At 38.5% G+C, this 17,742-nt stretch overlaps 1 protein-coding gene across 1 annotated transcript; it reads left to right on the top strand.

Annotated features, from left to right (window-relative positions):
• Window positions 1–1,292: 1,292 nt before the first annotated feature.
• On the top strand, window positions 1,293–16,278 carry prtfdc1a (phosphoribosyl transferase domain containing 1a). Its single transcript, XM_082546012.1, has 10 exons — window positions 1,293–1,428; window positions 1,571–1,659; window positions 2,094–2,200; window positions 2,929–3,112; window positions 6,326–6,391; window positions 8,641–8,658; window positions 11,588–11,670; window positions 12,030–12,076; window positions 13,474–13,550; window positions 16,071–16,278. The coding sequence occupies exons 2-10, from the start codon at window positions 1,609–1,611 to the stop codon at window positions 16,116–16,118; spliced, it is 681 nt and encodes a 226-aa protein (XP_082402138.1). The 5' UTR covers window positions 1,293–1,428; window positions 1,571–1,608; the 3' UTR covers window positions 16,119–16,278.
• Window positions 16,279–17,742: the final 1,464 nt, after the last annotated feature.

Here is a 17,742-nt window from a genome sequence, read left to right as displayed (position 1 = left end):
AGAGGGAACTTGCAGAGTGTCCTCTTTGGGGAAAACAATGCAATGTCAACACTCATATCATGGTTGAACGGTGTTTCTCTGATGTTGTCATTACTTTATAAATTTTCACTTGTCGCCCAGTATAAATAGCTAATATCCAAAACCATCAGACTCTATTCACAACTTTTCTTTCACGTTATTTCCATTACTCACAGTTCCAGTTAAATTAGGACAGTCGACAGTTGCAACGTTAAATGTAAGTCAAAGTGGCACATGAATTTGCAAAATAAATGGAAAAACATTTTACAATAAATCTAAATGTTTGCTTTTGTCTGTCATGTTTTTGAGCCCGATGTGACGTCAAAAAACTTGGCAAGTCATGTACTAAAATTTTCCTCAGACTTTCTGATTTGTTTGACACTTGTGCAGGACTGTGCTGTTAACTGAAGTTTTTATTTCAGTTGGGCAGCACAGCAGTGGAGTGGCTAGAACAGTTTTTTCATAGCAAGGAGGTCTCGAGTTTAAATCTATCAGTCACTTGGTGCCTTTCTGTGTGGGTTTTCTTTGGTTCTCCAGCTTCCTCCCACAGTCCAATGACATGCTTGTTAAATGAAATTTGGCCTTCATTTGAATGGTGATCTGTCTCTTGCTGTTAGCCTTTTGATGGATTGGCAAGCTGTTCAAGGTGCACCCCAAATTTAACTTTATAACAGCAGGTCCAGCCTTTTCACAACACTAAATTGGATAAGGAGTTAAGAAAACGAATGGATTTTGGCTTTCAATAAGTATCAGAACAACGTGATCTCAGCCCCTTAGTTCTCATTTACAAGTGTCCTCCATAAAATCCCAAATTCACTCTCCCACAAGGCTGTGGCTGTGTTTACTTCAGGTCACATTTCTCATTTTGTTTTTTCTGATGAATTACCCACTATTTCCCCAAAGTAATCACATTACATTGTTGTGATCTCAATATCGACCAAAGTAATTGCAATTACAATTTTTACTGTCACTGAGCAGCCCTTCATTCAAGTGGATTTTCAAGTCTAGCTCTTCTTTTCTCCTTCTGTGAATACATAAATCCAGAGCTAAAATTTAAGCATTTATTAAATGACAAATAATTTCTTATTGTGTTCCTTAAAAAGTATAATCCCTCAGAAAACTGAATAAAATTTACTGCTTACGTACTGAACCAATCATTTGTTGTTAGATTTCTTTCCCCCTTCCCCCGTCTGCAGTGGCCTGCGATGCGGCCACGAGCCAGCACAGCATCACATGAAGCTGATTATCCATGTAAATCTCCACAACCAAAACAACGCTTTCCTTTTGCACAAATGACTCAAGCGTGATCGCACAGCCCATGAGGCTGGCTGGGACTCGTCTGGATGCCTCGCCTTCCTATTTTCCCTCTCTGCTTTGTGAGTGGGCGCTGAAAAGAAGGCAACAGTAACAGTAAGTGATGATTTGTTAACAACAGATTAGAGATGTTGCTCTGGATGTTAGTGAAGGTCGTATTTGAAGAAATGTTTCTCTACGTGTTACCACTTTTGTCTTGTTCAGAAGGAAGTAAGCTGTTTTTGTGTTTTCACTTAAGGTCACTTTCACGTGGATTCACCTATAAGTTGTGCCACAATGTCAGCACTGCTACAGATGGACAATGCAGAGATAAAAAAAAGAATTGTGGTATGTTTAACACCACGTTTAAACATCTATAGTGCTAAAGTATTGTTTGGTAGTTACTTTTACGGCTATTAGAGGCTATTATTCCCGTTTTTGCTACTTAATATCTTTTGTGGTTTTGTAATAAACAAAGCAGTAAAGACGACTGTCTGCTTTCAATTTTAGTTGTTTTTTTTTAATTCAGAGATTTAAAAAAATATATAACTTCCAAATTTTTTTGTTTATCAAGACACACAAGTCAACTAAATGAAACTAAAATGAAAAAGCAAAGCAATTTTATAGTAACGTAAATTAAATAAATATAAATAATTGATTAAAACAAACATCATCACACTATAATGATTGTAGCATATGTATGTATGTATGTATTGTTGTATCTTCCCAGCATATGTTTATACTGCCAATAATCGGTCCTGACAATAATTTGCCTGTCCTAGATAAAAGATGATTGGCCAGGCTACAGTCTGGACCTGTTCACCTATCCTGAGCACTACCATGATGACATCGAGAGTATTTACATTCCACATGGGGTAATCATGAATAGGTAAGAAAGGCCTACAACATCACAATGATGTCATAAAATTTCGTAAAATCACACGCTGCGTGAATATATGTTAAAATGTCACATTTTTACAGCTTATTGACAACAAAAGATTTCAGCCACTTCTGCTCTAATCGTATGGTAAATGGCCTGTATTTGTATAGCACTTTTCTAGTCCCCAAGGACCCCAAAGCACTTTACACAACCAGTCATCCACCCATTCACTCACTGGTGATGGCAAGCTACATTGTAGCCACAGCCACCCTGGGGCGCACTGACAGAGGCGAGGCTGCCGGACCCTGGCGCCACCCAGCCCTCTGACCACCACCAGTAGGCAACGGGTGTAGTGTCTTGCTCAAGGACACAACGACCGAGACTGTTCAACCCGGGGCTCGAACCTTGGCGAACTCCCAACTCTTGAGCCACAATCGCCCCTAATGAGGCATACGAGTAAAGAAAATAAAATACACTATTTCAGAATGTAGCGTTCAACATCACAGGTCAAAGGAGGACAATCTTTGTTTGAGCTTATTATTTTCCCAATACAACATTATGTTGCTTTACAATGACATGAAAACATTATATGCTATCCTAGATTTCTATATTAACAATGCTGACAGCATAAAACATCAAACTAAAAGGCATGAAACATCAAAGGGCTGTTGCCCTTAGGAGGGGGCTGCGATCTCTGAGTGTTCTCATTTGTAGTATGATTTGATTTGCTCTTGCAGGACCGAACGCCTGGCCCACTACATCATGGATGACTTTCGGGATGACAACATAATGGTCCTGTGTGTTCTGAAGGGAGGCTACAAATTCTGTGCAGATCTGGTGGAGTTCATCAAGATTCTCGGCCGGAACTCCAACAAGTACCTGGAGACCCAAGTAGAGTTCATCCGTCTGAAGAGCTACCTGGTGGGTAGTGCAGCAATCTATGAAAAAACTTTCATAAATTGCCTCAAAGGGCATTTTGCCCAGCATCTCCACCCTATGGTGTGACAGGTACGCTGTTAGATTTTTACATTTAATTAATGCTTTAAGTTAGGAATGTTTCACGTAGCTTTGAGCTCTCCATCAAGTCTCAGAACTGGACCTCTTAATTTTAATTGAGGTGTAGGTGCCTATTGGAGTAACTATCTGCCAAATCACATGGCAAAAAGTCTGTAAATGAGTAAAGGTGTAGTAGTTTAGCCATATGCTGCTATCACAAATTACAAGACATCTCTGTCTGTGCAATGAACCCATAAAGTTTATGGATGCACCTTGTTAACCAAGCTTGCCACTGTGGGCTGATAACTTGGAACTCCATCATTTCATCCAGATGTGATCACTTCTGGCTGAAAAACAACATGGCAGTAGGTAAACTGAGGATTTACAAACTAATGAACACATGGCAAATGTCAAAACATTACAACATATTACATGCTTTAATCACATCGTCCCATTTTTTTCCTTCTTATACACTCCAGCTCAAATATTAGTGAAATATTCTTGGTTCTAGCTTTCCACCTGGGAGGACTTCCTTTGCAGTTTTATATCAGTCAATTGACTGAATATGTTGTGTAAACAGACGAAGCAAGCAATGTGAGGATTCCAATCTCCTATCAGGAAGTGGAACATGCATTTTTACTGTGCTTTTTTGTTATTTTAACCTTAAATAAATAAAAGTAAAACAAAATCTTAAATGATAATGACCACAATTTTTGCGGAAGCCCTGCTTTCAACGCAGACTTTAGCCAGAGCCACCAGATGTCACTGTTGTTCATATTTAATGTGAAACATTCACACAGGGCAACTCAAGGACGACTCATTGTGGAGTGACTGCATAGCTCAGGTCATGAAAATAGCAGTCTGCTAATTGGTGCAGCTGTTGCTGCCAAGAAAAACTGCTCATGTCATGATGGAGTCCAACACCTGGAATGCATAAACTGTGGAACGACGCAGCAGTGGTAACAATTATATCAACTGTCGGCAAAGTCACTTGTTTTATTGTGGTGTGTTTTGGCAAGCAGCACATCTGAAAGGATGTGATTTGTTTTTCTCTACATGTGGTCACATTTTTTTAGTCCCTTTTGAGCACGGGGGAGGATTCACTGGCTTTCGTGGAGGTTAAAGCAGCGAGGACAGCCTAGTGATGCTGTGATGTTCCACGATATTAAGAAAATAAGGTTTTTATTTTTCTTAGGGCAAGGTTGAATGAGTTATTTAAATAATACCAAAATAAGTTCAACTTACTAGAGCTTTATTTAACTCTGTGAAGGCTACAGAAAATTAAGACAAAAGTACAAAACTGGCAGAAATCAACCTTAAATCTGAAAAGATATGATGACAAGTTAAGAGACCATACAAAAGTATAATCTTATATTAAAGTTCATCTGATTCCTGATCATTGTATTTTGATGTCAACAACATGGCTTGGGGTAGCGGTTGCTGTTACTGCACTGTAGGACTGTGTGTTTGAGTGATAATGTCATTAGTCAATCTCGCAGATCATGATGGAGACATGTGACCTGCCCCAGGCCAGGATTTTGTCCACGTCACTGCTGCTCTTATCCGAGTGATGCATCTATAGCAGCCCAAGTCTAACTTCAAAGCTTTCATTCTTAAAAGCTTTAAATACCATGCTTCCTCAGAGTTCATATCTTTGTTTATGTTCAGGACATTTTATCTCAAAGACTTTGTGAAATATGTCTCCCTATGTGCAGTTATGTACCACACAGTGGTAACTATATACATATATATATATATATATATATATCCCTGTATCACTATATCTTCTTTTCTGATGTTCCCATGGTGGCCTGTTTGATGAAGTAAAAACACCTTCATGTTTAAATCCAAGTTCAGCCAGTTCGAGTTCAACCGATCTTGGATTACAATTAAAATTTTTGAAACCACCCATAGCGTTCCTATTATATTAGCAAGAACGGTATTTTTTTAGTGTTCTTACGCCCCTGTTTTTGCAGGTGCGTCATATAATAGTGATACATTTCATTAAGCTTACTGATCAAGCATTCATTATTTTCTATCCTAACAATTTTGTTTGTAGCATTAGCTAGCAGTTAGCTGTTGATTCATACCATTAGCTAGCAGTTAGCTGTTGATTCATACCATTAGTTAACATATAGCTGCTAGTCTATTTAGAAAAAAAGCTTTTTATTCATAGTTTTAAGAAATTACTGCATTTCAAATATCTGTGTGAATGTTTAGATAATTTTTTATCTAGTGTTAGCTGTTAGCTAATAATTATAACTGTTAGCAAAATATTTAGTGAGATTTTACAATCATTTAATCACTTTAATATACCATATAATTTTATCATTAATGTGTATTTCTTTTCAATGGATATTCTCTACTGCTTATCCATTACTTTTACTAAATTATTATATTTTCTGACCCTTTTTCAAGCCTGTCAGGATCTGTTTGCTTTTTTAACACAGTGGTTCCCAAATAGTGTGCCTTAGATTTTGTGTCAACTAAGCATTTGTGTTGTCACTGTACAAAAAGTAACAAATGTAATTTAGATGTGCTATATTAGAACACATGAAATTCCCTGATTAGAGGCCCTGGTTATTGAAGTCAAATAATCACTATCATGTGTGGAGAAAACCCCGCAAAAGAAACTGTCAAAAGACACTACTGCAAAAGCTACGCTTCACCTGGACTGGGGTTGACAGCCTTCTGCCCAAGTGTATCATTTGCTGAAAGGAGTTATTAAGATACACTCATTCACGCATTCAGACACCAAAAAAGTATCTGATAACAAGATTGATGCAAGTTATATACAAGTGGAGTTTATTGCAGATGTAAGGATCTGTATTCCTGCAAGTTCCTTCATCTGACAATAGCAGCAAATGAAGAACTGCTGATATTCCAGATGACTTAGAGGCCATTTTCTCCAATTATGAGAATGGGTGTGCCTTGAAATTTTGGTGTGGCTTGAGCAAAAACAAATTTTGAAAACCAATGCAGTTAATTGAGGTTGCTGCAAATATCCCTGACTGTAAATCACAGTTAAAGGCAATTTATTGTAATTAACAGGAACCATGGAGTAACAAAAAGGGCAAAAATTACAATTGCTGGGTTGCAAAATAAAAATTAACTGCCCTCTTTTCATCTTCTCACCAGAATGACCAATCAACAGAGGACCTGCACATCATAGGATGCCGAGATCTGTCTTTTCTGCGTGGAAAGGTGTGTGTTTGTAATTAAGCAAAGTCAGGATAATGACATGGGATAAGGATATTTTTACATGCTGTTTTAAAAGAAACTACCCTAGCCTCAAGAGGGAGCTGTCAGTTAATCTGTCTTTAGGTAGAATTTTTTCCCAAGTGATCAAAGTCACACAGTTACATTTGTTAGACTTAGTCTTAGACAAGACCACACCGTTATGCTCTGACTTTTGAGGCTTGCTCACCATATCGTCCTACAGTCTCCAGGCTGGCCATGAATCAGAGATTTCAGGCAAATGAAGAAGGCAGATTTATTGACTGTTTGTCCCTGCTAATCCCTGGCAGGGAGGACTGAGGAGCCTGTAAGGACAGTCTGTGGCATTGTGAGGAATTACCCTGGAGTAAAAAAAAAACCACTGATGTTGAATTCTTTAAAGTTAGCTGTCAAAATGTGCTTTAGCTACAATATATTTTCACTTCGGTTAAGAAGGTCAGAGGGAATAAAAACAGAAAATCTGACAGGCACCTTACACAGAAAGCATGAATCATTTGGGGAAAAAAAATGTTGGTGCTCTTGTCATAATTCTTCCTCTGGACGGAAATGTTACACACAAGCCTCCCACAAGTCTCATACATTATCAACAAAACTAATCATCAGTCATCATCATTTCCTCGGCGAAATATTTCTGAGGCTCAGTTCCAATTCGAGTATGAGTTTCTTTGTGATGATGCCAGCATAATGTCAGCTCAGTGATGTAAATGTTATGTTGATCTGTGAGGTGACATGAACACAGAGCTGTGCCTGAGATGACCATATTAATGATACTACTACTACTTTGATTCGCATCACAGGGGGCATCTGCACAAAGTTTGGTGCACAGGATGACCCACAGCCAATTAAGTTTCTGAATTTTCCTCTGGCGCCATCGCCGGGTCACTATTTCAGTGATAAATTAACACTTATTCCTTCTAATGGTAATTAAAAGGTGTTACAATATTTAAAGAATAAACTAAGAAAGGTAAAATTGCAGTGGGTCTAAATCAGGAAAATATAGCTCTCCTCCTTCAGGTTAAATCGGGGATGTCAAACTAATTTTTTTATCGTGAGTCACATACAGCTCAGTTTGATCTTAAGTGGATCGGACAAGTGAAATACCTCTTTCTGTCACACATTTAATCCCTGAGATATCTTAATATAAGAAATGGCACAATTTCAACAGCATATCTCAGTTTTTCAAAACAAAAAAATATAAAAATACCTTAAAAGTTCAAAAGTGTATGCCCTCTTTCACATTTTCTAAAGCCATCCAGTGGGCAAAATTGGAGTCTTTGCACGGCCAGTCCTGGTCCACGGGCCGTATGTTTGACACAACTGGGATGGATTTTCAAAAGCCTGAAAACAGAGACTTGAGGAGGTGCAGACAACTAGTTCCCTCTTAGATCACTTGAATCACAAAACGTTAAAAGTTGGATGACCTGAAAGCCTTCTTTGTTCCAACTGGCCATGTACTGAATGCATGCCTCACTGAAATAAAAGCAAAAATCTCAATTAGCAGGTTTCTGACATGTTTTGTCCCCCCCAGAAAAAAAGAAAAACGTTGTAATGTTTACCAGCTTTAACTTGGTAAACATTACAAGTGATTCCCAAGGTTCCCAAAAATGTAATTACAAAAACAAGTCAAAACATCTCATTTACAGATCCTAGGAGAATCATAAAATCCCAGCCAATGATGCCATACACAGTGAAATAATTGCCAGTGCATATTTGTTGCCCAACTGGCTCCATAGTTTGCAGCAGGCAGTAAGACAGGTATGTTGTGCTGTAGTTCTTGTGTTCTTTACTTGTTCCTATTAAGCATTATGCAAGAGTGTTCAGGTGTAGACTGGGAACACTGGCCAGGCGCCCGCATTCTCTGCGATCACTCTCCCCAAAACCATAGATACTCTCCACCGCTCTCACAAAGAGTCCCATACACCCAGCCAAGGAAACAAGAATTCATTTGAAAGTGTGCAGCAGTGAAAGTGTGCAGCTCCGAAGTGACTTTTGCTCACTGTAGACACAGATGTTCATTACTGAGGAGAAGAGAATGAGTCGTCTGTGTTTTTGTTCAGGCGCTAAAAATACTGCCAACATCGCTGCTATAGATACCATCTCTAAGAAATTCAAAGACACAACACCGCCTTTATTTTTGCTTTGCTTGAACAGTATTAAAATTCAAAGGTGACCGTTCTCTAATCTTTTTCTTTCCTTGTTTTTCACATGTTACCAAGAGTGTGCTCATTGTTGAGGTGAGTGTGTGTGTATGTTTTTCTATTTTTGTCGGATAAATCCCTTCAATTAGAACCATTTCTGCCCCCTTTGAGACATCATTTACTTTTGAAAAGTCGTTGTTGTTGTTGTTGTTGTTGTTGTTGTTGTTGTCAACGTAGGGGGAAAAAACTCATTCTGTTCCTCTTTGGGATCATGTTCCAGTTGTGAAGGTTTCTGGACTAGATTCAGACACACATAAGAACATGAAAAAAAAGCATGCTCTGATAGCTTCAGATGCAAAACAACGAACAGCTGCTCAAGCTCAATGTAATCTTTCTCAGTTATACGATGTCTTAGCTCTTAAATGAATGTAACAGAAAAGTTTTAAGTACAGTGGGGCAAAAAAGTATTTAGTCAGCCACCGATTGTGCAAGTTCCCCCACCTAAAATGATGACAGAGGTCAGTAATTTGCACCAGAGGTACACTTCAACTGTGAGAGACAGAATGTGAAAAAAAAAATCCATGAATCCACATGGTAGGATTTGTAAAGAATTTATTCGTAAATCAGGGTGGAAAATAAGTATTTGGTCAATAACAAAAATACAACTCAATACTTTGTAACATAACCTTTGTTGGCAATAACAGAGGTCAAACGTTTACTATAGGTCTTTACCAGGTTTGCACACACAGTAGTTGGTATTTTGGCCCATTCCTCCATGCAGATCTTCTCGAGAGCAGTGATGTTTTGGGGCTGTCGCCGAGCAACACGGACTTTCAACTCCCGCCACAGATTTTCTATGGGGTTGAGGTCTGGAGACTGGCTAGGCCACTCCAGGGCTTTCAAATGCTTCTTACAGAGCCACTCCTTTGTTGCCCGGGCGGTGTGTTTTGGATCATTGTCATGTTGGAAGACCCAGCCTCGTTTCATCTTCAAAGTTCTCACTGATGGAAGGAGGTTTTGGCTCAAAATCTCACGATACATGGCCCCATTCATTCTGTCCTTAACACGGATCAGTCGTCCTGTCCCCTTGGCAGAAAAACAGCCCCATAGCATGATGTTTCCACCCCCATGCTTCACAGTAGGTATGGTGTTCTTGGGATGCAACTCAGTATTCTTCTTCCTCCAAACACGACGAGTTGAGTTTATACCAAAAAGTTCTACTTTGGTTTCATCTGACCACATGACATTCTCCCAATCCTCTGCTGTATCATCCATGTGCTCTCTGGCAAACTTCAGACAGGCCTGGACATGCACTGGCTTCAGCAGCGGAACACGTCTGGCACTGCAGGATTTGATTCCCTGCCGTTGTAGTGTGTTACTGATGGTGACCTTTGTTACTTTGGTCCCAGCTCTCTGCAGGTCATTCACCAGGTCCCCCCGTGTGGTTCTGGGATCTTTGCTCACCGTTCTCATGATCATTTTGACCCCACGGGATGAGATCTTGTGTGGAGCTCCTGATCGAGGGAGATTATCAGTGGTCTTGTATGTCTTCCATTTTCTGATGATTGCTCCCACAGTTGATTTTTTCACACCAAGCTGCTTGCCTATTGTAGATTCACTCTTCCCAGTCTGGTGCAGGTCTACAATACTTTTCCTGGTGTCCTTCGAAAGCTCTTTGGTCTTGGCCATGGTGGAGTTTGGAGTCTGACTGTTTGAGGCTGTGGACAGGTGTCTTTTATACAGATGATGAGTTCAAACAGGTGCCATTCATACAGGTAACGAGTGGGGGACAGAAAAGCTTCTTACAGAAGACGTTACAGGTCTGTGAGAGCCAGAGATTTTCCTTGTTTGAGGTGACCAAATACTTATTTTCCACCCTAATTTACGAATAAATTCTTTACAAATCCTACCATGTGAATTCATGGATTTTTTTTCACATTCTGTCTCTCACAGTTGAAGTGTACCTCTGGTGCAAATTACTGACCTCTGTCATCATTTTAAGTGGGGGAACTTGCACAATCGGTGGCTGACTAAATACTTTTTTTCCCCACTGTAACTGGAAATCCTCTCTCAGATGCCACTCATGTATTCATTAATCGCTCATCAATGCATTTACCTATTTCAGTTGATCAATATCTGTGCAAAAGTCTTGAGCTACCCCTCATTCCTTTTTATATTTCTGGGAAAATGGGAAATAGGTGCAGAAATTTATTGAGATTTGTCTAAGCATAAATAAAAATACAGTATATAACACAAAAACAGTCTTTGTACAGTTCTAACAAGCTTGAAAGTCAATATTTGTTTTTTGCTTTTTTCATTCTTCAACACAGTCTGAACTTTCTTGAGCAAGCTTTCTTTTCATTTCTTTAAGTAGTCTTCAGGAATATTTCTCCAGGCATCAGGAAGCTATTCAAAGACCCCACACTGCTTCTATAATATTGCTAGTGTTCCCCATTCGACCGTGACCATTTCTGACGAGGTTTTAACAAACGCATGGATCAACAGAAGGGTCACATGGATCTCTAAGGTCTTGTGTCAAGTCTTTGCTGGATTTTCTTCCTAATTCTTAATGACATGACTTTCAGATTCTGTCCATCTGCTATATGTAGCTTTATGAGACCTGCTTCTTCTTCTTTTGTCCACTTATCAGGTTGGTGTCCTCCTAAGAGTTCTTTGGGAAACACCTCAATTGCATTATCTTTGGCATTTTTCATAGTGAAAAGTGTTTTTGTGACAGGCTGCTCATAAATTGTCTCAGAATTCCTCTGATGGACGTGTGCAAGGACTGAACACATGAAAACCAGCCAATGTCCAAAGGCAAAGTTTAAAAGACCTTCATAAAGCCTGAAAAACTTTAAAAGTACAAAAAAATCTGCCTCCTCCTGGCAAGCAAAATATAAAGAAATCAGTTGTGGCTCAAGACTTTTGCATAGTACTGTATCTTGATCTTTTTTTTACTCTCATATATCCCACGTTCTTTCCTCCAAATCTCTTCCTCTCTTCCTTTGCTCTTCCCTCCCCTCAGGCCATAGTTGACACAGGAAAGACCATGAAGGCCCTTCTGAAGCATGTGGAGACCTTTGAACCCAAGATGGTCAAGGTCGCAGGGTGAGCCAGTCTGTGTTTTCCCCTGTAAAGGAAATGTCAAGCGTGTGACAAGCACAAGAAGATATCACTTGTCCACAGTCACTGCTATCTCGTGTCTGTGGGCTGTTCCTATGCATTCCCGAGATCACAGAAACATGATAAACATCTCTCACACATGGTTCATGTTGAAAGTTTATTTCCTCTGGATTGTGAAAACACTCCAAAAATGTACATTTTTAAAAATATTCAAGTCTTTGTCTTATCACCATGGTTTTTGGACCAATAAATGTCTTGAAATTAAACTGAAAAAGTCAACTTTTTGATATTGCATACATCATTTAACATTTGAGGGTAATTAACGTTATTATTTTGTATTTCAGGCTGCTTGTGAAGAGGCTCCCTAACATGGCTGAAAGTCTGACAGACTGTAACTATGCTCTTTGTTTTAACCTTCGTAGCACCCACACCGTACCCTACTTGCCAGTCTTTTTCATTTATTCTTATTCTTTTCACTTTTTTCAAAGTTGAGATAATTTAGCAAATTGTTCGTTATTAGGGAAGTGTCCTGACCTGATAGTCCTCGCATAATTAATCCCAAAATACAAAAGAAGTGTGTGTTCAAGGTGCCTTGCCACATGACACAAGTAAGTGACCTCCTGGAGTTCAGGAAGTCAGTTTTTGAACAAATTAAACAAACAAGATATAGCTTTAGGTTACAAATATTAACTACTGGCTGCAGTCATGGGAAAAAGAAAGTATACTCTTGTTGAACTCTAAAGCCTTGCATATCAGGACATAATCAAAATGATCTAGTCTTTAGCAGGTTCTGAAATGACCTAAATACAACCTCATATGAACAATCATACATGATCTACGCCACATCTTTATGTGTAATAGAAAAACTAAGCCAAAATGCAGGAACAGTCGGTTAAAACTAAGTACACTCCATGATTTTTTAGCTTGTAAAACAATCTTTAGCAAGTCATCATTTTATGTGGGATTTTATCAGTCTTTCACTTTGTTGTGGAGGAATTTGAACCCACTCTTCTTTACAATGTTGCTAATGTTGTTCATTAGGATTTGCAGTAATTCGCTTATGCACAGATCTTTACTACATGCCTCATTCACATGCATATTCATATAAGCACTTTTTCCTATACCTAAGCGCTGTGTCTAACATTCTCACACACACACTAACACACTAAAATAGAAGCACTGGAAACACAAAAAGCATCAAAGACAGTCCTTTTATGTCCAAATCAAATGAAAAAACAATTTTTTGAACCAAGCTTTGAACTGTGAACTGGCCTCCTGTGGCTAGTGGAGGTGTTGCAGATTTTCTCACATCATCTTTAGCTTAACTTTTCAGCTCTAGATACTGGTATTTAAAAATAAAAGTTTACAGCAGCTTACAGCAGGGTACTCAGAAGTATTAGCACAAATTTAAAAGTCTGCTACATTAAAAAAGTCACATACCTAGTTTTCTCTTTTCATTTAAATTTTCTTTCTTTGAGTTTAAGCTCTGGGTGTTAGATTTTCCTCCTAACATGTGTCACTTGTTTCTCTTGTTCGCTTAATCAGATGTGATGATTCAGGTGAGACTGCTTCATCAACACCTATCAGTCATCTTTAATTTGAGCTGAAATTTATTTGTTACACCTCATAATTAGTTCAAATAAAGGCATCAAAATGTGTATTTCTAGCTGTTATGTGCGATATCACAGCCACTCACTCCTGGTTTAGTCAAAAGACTAACATGGAATTTTTGTTTAATGTTAAACAAATCAGGATACTTAACATTCGTGTCTGTGTTTGCATTGTCAGATGTTGGATTTGAAATTCCCAACCGGTTTGTTGTTGGCTATGCCCTTGACTACAATGAATACTTCCGTGACCTGAATGTAAGTCTGACACTCCAAAGAGCTGAGAGAAAGGGATGAAAGAGACAGGAGGGGAGAGTAAACATAGTAAATCAAAGACGACATTTCTTTTGCCTGAAACCTAAACTCACCCAACAGGTATGCTCCCCGCCACGAGGAGATTTTACATGTAGGCAAAGTAGCTCAGAGCAGGTGGTTTCTGTCTGTGTTCACAAGGAGGTCTGTGTCACCCAGGACAGGAGTCACTGAATGATATGGATGATAGATTTTTTTACATGTAAGATAAAAATGAATGAAGTATTGTGTCTATTTTTTCCAGTTCCTGATAAACCATAAATGGTGAGTTTACTGGGTTGTATGAAGATGTAACCAACAGACTTGATGTACTAACCCCCCAAAATGATCTCAAACAGCGCTCATTAGCCAACTTGTGAGGTACATTAGTTCAACTGCTTGTTAAAACAAATATCTAATTCGCCAATCATATGGCAGCAACTTAGTGCGTTTAGCCATGAAGCCATGGTCAAGACAACCCGTTCAAACCAAATGGGGAGGAAAGTGTTCTTAGGTGACTTCGAACATGAACATTTTTTCTTGGCACACTTTGGCCCACAGCTCTTTTCTGACACAGTGTACCCACCTTGTGATGACTCCTTTCAGCAGGATAAAATCACCATAATATAGAGTTTAAATCACATCAAACTTGTTTCTTGAACATGACAGTGACCTCACTGTACTCAAGTAGCCTCCACAGTCACCAGATCTCAATCCAAGTTTTGGATTTGGTGGAACGCAATGGCGTCCACATAGAAGTGCAGCTGTCTAGTTCTGCAGCAACTGTGTAATGCTATCATGCCAGTACGGCCCCAAATCTCTGAGGAATGTTTCCAGGAACTTGTTGAATCTGTGTCATGAAGAATCAAGGCACTTCTAAAGACAAAAGAGGTCCAACCCAGGACTAGCAAGAGGTACCAAATACAGTGTACAGTGAGCGTACGTTGTTGTTGAGTCAAGATTCAAACTGTAGCACAAATATTAATCTGAAAAATTGTTCTAAAGTGCTTTAAGTTGAACAAAAAACACAGATTTATCCACTGCTTCTAAATGTTAGGATTAAGAAGACTGCTGTTTTATTTTAAGCTATGTAAAAGTTCCTCTGGAGAATAGAGTGGACTGCACAGCACCAATGGCAGCAGTTATTACCAATGAACTAATATCACAGTGCTTCACTTTACGCAGGGGTTCTAGGCAAGGATAGCTTCTCTGCCCTCCTTTGTTTTCCATTATCATTTATCCTGCTTCAACCTGCTAATTCAAGCATAAAATAAACTGAGCGCTATACCTGCAAAGCCTTCCTCTTCAATATCCAAATCCACACACTATTCACACTTTACAAATATCATCTATCTTTTGCACATTGTTAAATGCACATTTTTAATAGTCACCAAACTACAACCCAGTCTTAAAAACAGCAGAAGATAACCCTTAATGTTGAATTATTCTATACCTATGATAAACTACTTATTTCCAAGCCCCCATCCACTTGGTTCAAATTCCTAGAAACTCCAACCTCCAAATGGCATTACACCACTAAGAGCAGGACACATGGTTACTTACTGTAAGCGCAATGTGCTTAACACAGAAGGTAAAAAATATTAAACCCTGTGTAGGTAACAATGCGTTAAGGTAGTGAAATAAGCTAAATAAATAAGCACTGGTCAGAACTCAAATAATAATGTACATGCATTTTATTTTTGTTCCATGTTTTAATTTGAGAAGGATTACCTCTTCCTGTGCTTTTATATCATTATTCTTTCTGCTGAAGCTCAGCACATGACCCACAATTTATAATTACTCTGTATTTTCCTTGCTTTCTTTAAATTACTACACAAGCATTTGCACAATCTTTTTCTATCGGTTTATTTCTGTTTACTTTTAGTGGAAATATAGTAAAACATATGGATTATTTAGATTAGTTTTTTTCTTTAGGCTGTTGTTCCTCTGTAAATATTCTCACTTTCTTTTTGATATGAATTCAGTTTAATTCAAGTCTTTCTGAAAGCGATAAGTTCAAATCTATATGGACCCTGCTGTTTTTATCTGTGAAACGTGACCTCGAATTTACCTCTTACTCATGTGAAACACTAAGCTTGACTCCCATAGTCACGTACAGTATGTGCAGCATGCACTGTTTGTACTGTATGGTTGTGTGTGTGGCTCTTGTCCATGTTTGAGGGGGGTGGTATTCGTTATGAAAGTTTGAAGGCGTGTGACCTGTGGAATGTAGAGGTTAGGCTCTGATAATCAGACAGAGTTAAAGCTTACCCTCTTATCTGTCCTCATCCCACAGAAGAAATATGAGTTGAATCCCCAGGACACCCAAAGCTAGATTAATGAATGAGTCATATCTTTGGAGATCACTTTCTTCTCTTTTCAAATTTGCTGGTTTTTATGGTTTCATGCTGCAAATGGAATTTAAAGTTTGTAAAAATGATCGCAAAGCTAATTGTTTTGTTTTTTTATCACCCCTTGTCATTTCAGCATATCTGTGTCCTCAGCAGAACAGGAAAGATGAAGTACAAGATATGAGAAGACATGAAGCCATTAGTTATACTCAGTTTTACAGCAGCACATATTTCTCTCCCGTTGTTGTAACAATTTGGGAGGGGGGGTTGGTCTTCATTACAATTCAGTGCTGGATGGACACTGTGAAATGTTTTTATGTGTGAATTAAAAGGCATTTAATTCAGTTATTGCCTCATTCTTTATTTGCATGTTGATGAGATTCACACTGCAACAAAGAAAGTGTTAAATAAAAGAAAGACAAGCCGCCCACCAGGACAGGACGCTGGTGACAGATGGAGAGAGCTTATGGACGTTGGCATCCTCATACCCGGATGACGCCCACAGCATACAGTGGGTACTGCATCTCCACACCACACTGTATCTGCTTGTTTCTGTCAGTGGGGTTTTTTTTTCCTGTGTAAGTTTGACCTTCTCTATATAGGATGATGTATGTGTAGCGTTTGACAGTAGATGTTTTTACTTTCACTTGCTAAAAGTTGCAATACCTTTGAGCGTAAGGCAAAGATGCACAAGCCTGACTAATTAGGAAAAATAATTTCTTGGCCCGTGGGAGTCCACGTGGCCTTGACAAAAGTGCCGTGAAAGCTGGAAACTACAAAATTGTAATTTCAGTGTTACGTTACTTGAGTGACTTTTAAAACAAAAATTCTTTAGCTAAAAGAAAAATGAATTTTTGTTTTCTTAATCTATAAATAAATATGTGTATTTGTATTCAAGTCATATCTGACATTTACATTACTCTCAAGCCAAAACACATTAGCGGGAAACTGTATGTGGCCAACACCAATGAGAAATTTTACCTAACCACATAAAGATTACAGTACCATAACATGTGGAATATTTGTGCTAAAATACTAAAACCATTCAATTCATTTTGATTTGTATAGCACCTTATCACAACCAAAGTCACCTCAAGGTGCTTGATATTGTAAGGTAAAGGTCTTACAATGATAGAGAGAAAACCCCAACAATTATTGATGACCCCCTATGAGCAAACGCTTGGCAACAGTGGGAAGAAAAAAATACCTTTTAACAGGAAGAAACCTCCAACAGAAGCAGGCTCAGAGAGGCTTTGCCATCTCCCTTGACCGGTTGGGCATGAGAGAAGGCAAACAGGACCTAAAATGAATTATAACTAATGAATAACTACAATAATAAATGAGGAGTGGTGTATAAACTCATAGTAAGTCAAAGAGAAACACACAGTGCATCATGGGAAGCCACACTCTCATTTTAAATAAAGTAAATTTTAATTTATATATATATATATATATATATATATATATATATATATATATATATACAGGAAATGCCCTTAGCTTTAGTGTTTAGTAGCTTGGTCAAAAAAAAAAAAACTAAACTAAAAGGAGCATACACACTCAGGAAACAAACTGAGACAAACCTGAATTGAAAGCAAAAGTTCAAAACTAAAGAATAACAAGTCATAAAAAATAGTCCTCAGCCAGTCATAGTTGAAGTGCAAAGCAGCCTTGCTTTCATAAAGGAATTTAACCAAATTATAAACATTTGGCAACCAGATGAGTCGAGTCCCTTACTGAAAAGAGACTCAAATTGTTGTGTTGGGAATCCACCTGCATTTAAAAACGAGACAACAATTATTTGCAAA

The sequence above is a fragment of the Aulonocara stuartgranti genome (genome assembly GCF_965226115.1).
Source record: "Aulonocara stuartgranti genome assembly, chromosome: 9".
Classification (NCBI taxonomy): Eukaryota; Metazoa; Chordata; class Actinopteri; order Cichliformes; family Cichlidae; genus Aulonocara; species Aulonocara stuartgranti.
The sequence above is the reverse complement of the archived record's forward strand: the minus strand, read 5'-3'. Positions and strand labels throughout refer to the sequence as shown.